The 8,772-nt window shown below is 36.7% G+C and overlaps 1 protein-coding gene across 1 annotated transcript; it reads right to left on the reverse strand.

Moving 5' to 3' along the window:
- Positions 1–506: 506 nt before the first annotated feature.
- On the reverse strand, positions 507–1,511 carry TAAR1 (trace amine associated receptor 1). Its single transcript, XM_029943841.1, has one exon. It carries the CDS (start codon positions 1,509–1,511, stop codon positions 507–509), a length of 1,005 nt encoding a protein of 334 aa, XP_029799701.1.
- Between the last annotated feature and the right edge of the window lie 7,261 nt (positions 1,512–8,772).

Below are 8,772 nucleotides of genomic sequence, written 5' to 3' on the forward strand. Positions count from 1 at the left end.
TGATATTTTATTTTTTCTTTATTTTCCAAATTTTCTGCAAGTGTGAGAGTCAAGAGGCTTATTATAAAAAGATAAAAATAAAGATATTTTAAAATCGGGATATACATTAATAAGAATTCATTATTTGATTTTACAAAAAGGTATATATGTTTGAGCGAATGGATGACAAAGTCATTCTAATTTGCATTCCCAAATGTAACCCCATAATTTCCACTATTGAAGAACTGTCAATTCCTGGCAGTTCAGGTAAGGGCAGGAAATGTTCTTAATGTAGGGCCTTAAATTCTGGACTTGTAAAGCTTCTATGTAATAGTAAGAATGACAAAGATTGCATCTACTATATCTGAAATAGAAAGCAAAATATAAGCATTATATGTCACTATCAATTCTTTGGCTCAAATATTTGATGGAGGATCCTGCAATTGGTGCATGTGGTTGACTATGTTGTATTAAAAAATATGATCACCAGGTGTTTTGCAAAACAGCAAACAGTAAATATAATAATTCTATGGATGTGATTCTAAAAATAGTTTATGCCTACATGAATCTTTTTGGAATATTTTACCAAATAGAATCATCTTCAGTGCTTTTCTGAACCAGGGATAGAAAAACGCATAAACCATTGGATTGAAAGTAGAGTTCAAGTAGCCAAACCAAATCAGTGCATCATTTACGGTGGCTGGAATGGCATAGTCCAGGAAAGGGTCCATGACCATGCAGACAAAGAAAGGACACCAGCATACTAAGAAAACGCCCATCACAATCCCTAAAGTCTTTGCAGCTTTCCTTTCTTTGTTTTGTGACATCCCATTTTTCTCTTCCAATCCAATTGCATCATTAATTGATCTTGCCTGTCCCTGAGCTATGAAATATATTCTGGAATAGAGACACAACATAATCGATCCAGGTATATAGAAAGAAGTCATAAAGGCCAGTACCCCAGATGTTTTGCTGAAGAAGACAGAGCAACCTCCTCGGCAGTGGGTGTATTTGTAATATATCTCTTCAGCTCCTTTGAAGTTTAGCTCCAGAAAGATCATTCCAAATGCAAAAAGAGCAGGGACACACCAACTAATGAAGATCATCACAAAAATAACCAAGACGCTGATCTTCGCTTTGTACCTCAGTGGGTCGCACACAGCATAGTAGCGATCAATGGAAATGAAGGACAAGTGGAAAATGGATGCTGAGCTCAGCATAATGTCCGTGCTGGTGTGAATTTTACAGAAGACTTCTCCAAAGTACCAGCCATTCTCAACAGATCTCACCATGCTATAAGGCATGACCAGGCACCCCAGAAGAAAATCCACGGTGGCCATGGAATGAATGAGCCAGTTTGTTGGGGTATGAAGTTGCCTGAAGTGTGATATGGAAATAATGACTATCAGATTGCCAACGAGTGTGGTCAGAATTATGAGCACCATTAAACTGTACAGGGAGGCACGGACATCATTTGACCAGCTGCTTTTCACACAAGAAATATTAATTATATTGTGGCAAAAGGACACCATTTCTGAGGGCTGTCCACCAGTTTATTTCTTCCTTTGTGTGTTGAGGAAGTTTTCTTCAAAATCCTTACTCATGTTAGAGTTTCTTCTTTGCTTTTCATATACCTATTTCAGAAACCCAGGAGGAAAAGAGAGAGAGAGAGAGAGAGAGAGAGAGAGAGAGAATCACTGACACTTTGATTCCTTTCACTTCTAACACATTTACCTATTACTTCTTGACAAAAAAATAATTATTTTAGAAACAGCTTTATTTTTCTAAGTTTAGTTCAACAGTTCAGTTCAATAATTTTTTTAGCATCTACTTGATGTCAGATACTGTGCTAGATATAAAACACTAAATTATTAGATTAAAGTATATGAAACTACAACATTTTAGATCAGAGAAGGTAAAATAATGAATTCTTTATATGCTTCAATCTATGGAAATAGTCTTTGTTTAAAAGAAAGTCTCATAGGAGAGCTTAATATTCTAAAGGGTAGAATATAAATTCCCAGAAATTTTAGAATTAAAATTTTAGAAATTTTAGGGAAAAAAGTGAACTATTTTAAATGTGCCTCTTGTACACAGGTAATATCCACTAGTGCCTGCTTTTGCACTTGACAATATATGTTATTTCTTATTTCATAATGAATTGCAATGGAAAGAAGCTAACATACCTTTACTTCCAGTTCAAAAAGTACTCAAACATAATATTCCAAGTGCTACATCATTTAACATTTTATGTCTACATATAAACACTGTTCCTTATAAGGAAGACATCACATGTTTTGTTAGTGTAATTATACTGGTAGAAGTCAAAGCTTAGTTCATGAAACCATTCAAGCTTGAATATGACCTGTCTCAATGAAACTGGTGCAGTTTCATTTTTATCAATCCATATTTTCTTTCCACAGCAGAAAGGACCAACACACATGAGTTAGTGTCAAGAACATTAAATTTTTAGCTTTTGTGTAAGAACAGAGGCTGTCTTGAAAAGTGTACCCACTAGTGAAGTATTATACTGTGGTCCAAAGTATTAGGGATTTAAAATATACAGACCAAGTCTATGGAGGTAATGATGTGGCACAAAAAAAAGATGGCTGAGGTGAGAAACCCAGGAAATCTAGGCTTCGGTGTGGGCTGTGGGCACCACACTGGAGCCTGTTTTGTTTTTGTTTTTTTTAAGCTATGAAACTGACTTAAAAACCTTTTTTTTCATGTAATTGCAATTTATAAAACAAATTAAAATAAAATCTTGCTAAAACAGAGATGGCACTTTCTTCCTCCTCCTGCCTCATTAAAGAACCCAAGCCTCCATGAGACCAAGTTTAAAATGTCCCCTTTGGAATTGTTGCAAGGAACACAAAGTACCAGAGACACCACCAAAAGCATGAATCCTACAGAGACACAAAGACTCTAAAACCATATTTTTCAGTAACACTGACCGTAAATGGACTAAATGCTCCAATCAAATGACATATAGTATCAGAATGATTAAAAAAAAAAAAACAAGCTCCATCTATTTGCTGTCTACAAGAAACTCATTTTAGACCTGAGGCCACCTTCAGATTGAAAGTGAGGAGATGGAGAAATATCTATCATGCTCCTGGAAGTCAAAAGAAAGCTGGAGTAGCCGTACTTGTATCAGACAAACTGGACTTTAAGGTAAAGGCAGTAAGAAGAAATGAAGAAGGGCATTATATAATAATTACAGGCTCTATCCATCAGAAAGAGCTAGCAATTATTAATGTCTATTCACTGAATTTGGTAGCACCCAAATACATAAAACAGTTAGTCACAAACATGAGCAATCTTATTGATAAGAATGTGCAAATGGCAGGAGACTTTAGTACTCCACTTACAGCAATGGATAGATCAATTAGACAGAAAATCACTAAAGAAACAATAGACCTGAATGGCACATTGGGACAGATGGACTTGACAGATGTATTTAGAAATCTACATCCTGGAGCTATGTAATTCACTTTATTCTCAGGTGCACATGGTACATTTTCCAAGATAGACCACAAACCATGTCACAAAGCAGCCCTAAATAAAAATAAAAGAATTGAGATCATACCATGCACGCTTTCCAATCACAATGCTATGAAACCTGAAATCAACTGCAGGAAAAAGTCTGGAAAGCCTCCAAAACCATGGAGGTTAAAGAACACCCTACTAAAGAACAAAGAGATCAACCAGGCAATTAGATAAGAAGTTAAAAAATATATGGAAACAAATGAAAATGAAAATACAACAACCCAATCTCTTTGGGATGCAGCAAAGGCAGTTCTAACAGGAAAATACATTGCAATCAGGCCTATCTCAAGAAGCTAGAAAAAGTGCAAATACAAAATCTAACAGCACACCTAAAGGAACTGGAAGCAGAGCAGCAAGACCACCCCAAACCCAGCAGAAGAAAAGAAATAATAAAGATCAGGGAAGGAATATACAGTATAAAAGCCAAGAAAAACAGTTGAACAGATCAATGAAACTAAGAGTCTGTTTTTTGAAAAAATAAACAAAATTGATAAACCTCTAGCCAGGTTTCTCAAAAGAGAGAGAGCGAGCATCCAAATAGAGAAAATCACAAATGAAAAATGGATGTATTACAACCAATCCCTCATAAATATAAGCAATTATCAGAGAATACTATGAAAAATCATATAACGACAAACTGGACAACTTAGAAGAAAAGGACAAATTTCTACATGCACACACACTACCAAAACTCAAACAGGAAGAGATAGAAAATCTGAACAGACCCAAAACTAGTGAAGAAATTGAATCAGTTATCAAAATCTCACAACACAAAAGACCCCTGGGCCAGATGGCTTCCTTCGGGAATTCTACCAGACATTTAAATCAGAGTTATTAGCTATTCTTCTCAAGCTGTTCCAAAAAGTAGAAACGGAATGAAAACTTCCAGACTCATTCTACAAAGCCAGCATCACTTTAATTCCCAAACCAGAGGCCCCACAAAGAAAGAGAACTCCAGGCCAATATCCCTGATGAATATGGATGCAAAAATCCTCAACAATATACTAGCAAATGAATTCAACACCATATAAAAAGAATTATCCACCATGATCAAGTGGGATTCATTCCTGGGATGCAGGGCTGGTTCAATAGTTACAAATCAATCAATATGATACATCACATTAACAAAAGCAAAGATAAGAACCATATGATTCTGTCAATAGATGCAGAGAAAGCATTTGACAAAATACAGCATCCTTTCTTCATAAAAACCCTCAAGTGAGTCGTGATAGAAGGAATTTACTTAAACATCATAAAAGCCATTTATGAAAAGCCCACAGCTAATATCATCCTCAATGAGGAAGAACTAAGAGCTTTCCTCCTGAGATCAAGAACATGACAGGGATGTCCACTCTCACCACTGTTGTTTAACATAGTGCTGAAAGTCCGAGAATCAGTAATCAGACAACAAAAGGAAGTAAAAGTCATCAGAATTGGCAAGATGAAGTCAAACTTTCACTTTTCACAGATGACATGATACTTTACACAGAAAACCCAACGGACTCCACCAAAAGTCTGCTAGAACTGATCCATGAACTCAGCAACGTCGCAGGGTACAAAATCAATGTACAGAAATCTGTAACATTTTTATACACCAATAATGAAGCAACAGAAAGAGAAATCAAGAAACTGATCCCATTCACAATTGCACAAAAAACTGTAAAATACCTACAAATAAACCTAACCAATGATGTAAGAGATCTCTATAATGAAAGCTATAGAAAACTTAGGAAGGAAATTGAAGAAGACACAAAGAAATGGAAAAACATTCCATGCTCATGGATTGGAAGAATAAATATTGTTAAAATGTCGATACTATCCAAAGCAATCTACACATTCAATGTGATCCCCATCAAAATTGCACCAGCATTCTTCTCAAAGCTACAACAAACTATTCTAAAATTCATATGGAACTACAAAAGACCCCGAATAGCCAAAGTAATATTGAAGAAGAAAACCAAAACAGGAGGCATCACAATCCCAGACTTTGGCCTCTACTACAAAGTGGTAATCATCAAGACAGTATGCTATTGGCACAAAATCAGACACATAGACCAATGGAATAAATAGAGAACCCAAAATTGGACCCACGAATGTATGGCCAATTAATCTTTGACAAAGCAGGAAAAAATATCCAATGAAAAAAAAAGACAGCCTCTTTAACAGGTGGTGCTAGGAGAAATGGACAGCAACATGCAGAAGAATGAAACTAGACCACTTTTTACACCATTGACAAAAATAAACTCAAAATGGATGAAGGTCCTGAATGTGAGACAAGAACCTATCAAAATCCTAGAGGAGAAAACAGAAAACAACCTCCTTGACCTCAGCACAGCAATTTCTTACTCAACACATCTCCAAAGCCAAAGGAAATGAAAGCAAAAATGAACAATTGGGACCTCACCAAGATAAAAGGCTTCTGCACTGCAAAGGAAGCAATCAAGAAAACTAATAGGCAACCGACAGAATGGGTAAAGATAGTTGCAAATGACGTATCGGATAAAGGCCTAGTATCTAAGGGACTCACTAAACTACACATCTGAAAACTGAATAATCCAGTGAATAAATGGGCAGAAGACATGAACAGACACTTCTCCTAAGAAGACATCCAGATGGCCAACAGACACATGAAATGATGCTCAATGTCATTCATCATCAGGGAAACACAAATCAAAACCACACTGAAATATCACCTCATGCCAATCAGAGTGGCTAAAATGAGCAAATCAGCAGACTGTTGATGCTGGTAAGGATGTGGAGAGACAGGAACCCTCTTACACTGTTAGTGGGAATGTAAACTGGTGCTGCCACTCTGGAAAACACTGTGGAAGTTCCTCAGAAAATTAACAATAGAACTCCCCTATGACCTGGCAATAGCACTGCTAGGAATTTACCTGAGAGATACAGGAATGCTCATGCATAGAGGCACATGTACCCCAATGTTTATAGCAGCATTTTCAACAATAGCCAAATCATGGAAAGAGCCTAAATGTCCATCAACTGAATGAATGGATCAAGAAGATATGGTTTATATATGCAATGGAATACTACATGGCAATGAGAAAGAATGAAATCTGGCCATTTGTAGCAACGTGGATAGAACTCGACAGTGTTAGGCTAAATGAAATAAGTCAGGCAGAGAAAAACAGATGCCATATGTTTTCACTCATATGTGGAACAAGAGAAACTTAACAGAGGACCATGGGGGAGGGGAAGGAGGAAAATAGTTAAGGAGAGAGGGGGAGGCAAACCATAAGACACTCTTAAATACTGAGAACAAACTGAGGGTTGATGGGGGTGGGGGAGAGGGGAAAATGGGTGATGGGTATGGAGGAGGGCACTTGTTGGGATGCACACTGGGTGTTATATGGAAACCAACTTGACAATAAACTATAATTTTTAAAAATGTCCCCTTTGTTTCTATATGATTCTACAATTCTCAGCTAAATTCTGGAATTTTCTATATATTTTGAAATATGTATGTATATATTTAATGTATATATACACAGAGAGAGGGAGAGAAGAATGTGAATTTCTGCTGTCAGTGAACCACCTGTCACTAGGTTGAAATGCTAGAAAATAGCAACAAGTCTTAGAATTCCAGGAGTCTGCCTTCCTTTCCCTCCTGCCATTTCCCTCGGGGCTGACAGTTTATATCAAGACTACATAGAAATCTAAATGTATCCATGGGTTCCTGGGTGCCTCAGTTGGTTAAGCACCTGACTTTGGCTCAGCTCAGATCATGATCCCAATGGTTTGCAGGTTTGAGCCCTGTGCTAGGCTCTGTGCTGACAGCTCTGAGCCTGAAGCCTGTTTCAGATTCTGTTTCCCTCTGTCTCTCTCTCTTCCCCTCCCTTGTTTGTTCTCTCTCTCTCTCCCTCTCTCAAATAAATTTAAAAAATTAAAAATCGAAATATATCCATAACTAGAATTGGAGGAATATAATATTTAGGTACTAAAATTCATGTTTTAATAAATTTGAAACTCCTTCCCCTCAATTTCCTCCTGCCTTCTATTCCCAGAAACATATTTATACCAAACCAATTTGTAAAATGCATTTCAACAGACACCCAGGCCTATTCCATGACGGAACAAACAGCACATTAAAACTACTTAGGTTATGTGAACTCACTAAGATTTGAATTATAATTAAAACTTCACTAAATGAATGTTGGATTTTTCCTGTGTAATTTAAACGTGCACCCAACTATACTCTATCGCTTAGGTTATTAATCTTCAACTTAGACTTTTTTTCTGTTTCCCCCTTTCCTTCCTTTTTTTGCACATGCCTTTTACATATTAAAGGAATCAAGCAACACATCCTAATCATTGTTTAGAAATGTTTGCTAATGAATTTCTGCCAGTCAAAATAACATTCCTACCTGATATGCTGAATATGGATTCAGAATCCAGAAAGACATAAGAGAATGTGTGTGTGTGTGTGTGTGTGACAAACTTGCTGTTCAATTTTCGAATATGAAATTCATAGAAGATGGAAACGCCGTCTGACAACTATGTATGCTTTGCTCTTTGTGCATCAAAATGCTCGGTTCCTAGATAAAAAACAAATGCCACAGAGGCTTCCTTCTCATATTAGCACATTCTGGTTTCAGAGAAATAGCGTGTTAAGCACAGTATCTTGGAAATTGTTGATAAATTAATGACACTTCAGTAGAAAAATTTTCCTGCTGGGGTGCCTGAGTGGCTCAGTCAAAGGTTAAGTGTCCAATTTTGGGTTTGGGCTCAGGTCATGATCTCATAATTTGTGAGTTTAAGCCCCCATCAGGCTTTGTGCTGACAGTGCAGATTCTCTCTCTCCCTCTCTCTGCCCTTTCCCCACTAGCACTGTCTCTGTCTCTCTCAAAATAAAAAATTTTTTAAAAAATAAAGGAGCTGTGCTGACAGCTCAGAGCCTGGAGCCTGCTTCATATTGTGTCTCCCTCTCTCTCTCTCTCTGTCCCTCCCCTGTTTGTGCTCCATCTCTCTCTCTCTCTTCCTCTCAAAAATAAACATTGAAAAACAATTAAAAGTTTTTCTTATTCATCTTAAAGTAGATTACACATAGTTTATGGCAAGTATATATTGAAGTGTTATAATTTGCTTTTAAATAGATTTAATTGCTTAAATAAATGGCCAATGATGATATAATGAGTTAAATGCTTACCTAAGAACATGACACAATAGTATTTTTGTTTCTTTTCTTCTAGCTCTAAGAATCTAGCTAGCTATAAATAATTATGATAT

This window comes from Suricata suricatta, chromosome 7 (genome assembly GCF_006229205.1).
Source record: "Suricata suricatta isolate VVHF042 chromosome 7, meerkat_22Aug2017_6uvM2_HiC, whole genome shotgun sequence".
In the NCBI taxonomy this organism is placed as follows: domain Eukaryota; kingdom Metazoa; phylum Chordata; class Mammalia; order Carnivora; family Herpestidae; genus Suricata; species Suricata suricatta.

Bases quoted from the DNA above. Each gene is read 5' to 3' on its own strand.
- TAAR1 (XM_029943841.1), bottom strand. From the start codon at position 1,511: ATGGTGTCCTTTTGCCACAATATAATTAATATTTCTTGTGTGAAAAGC.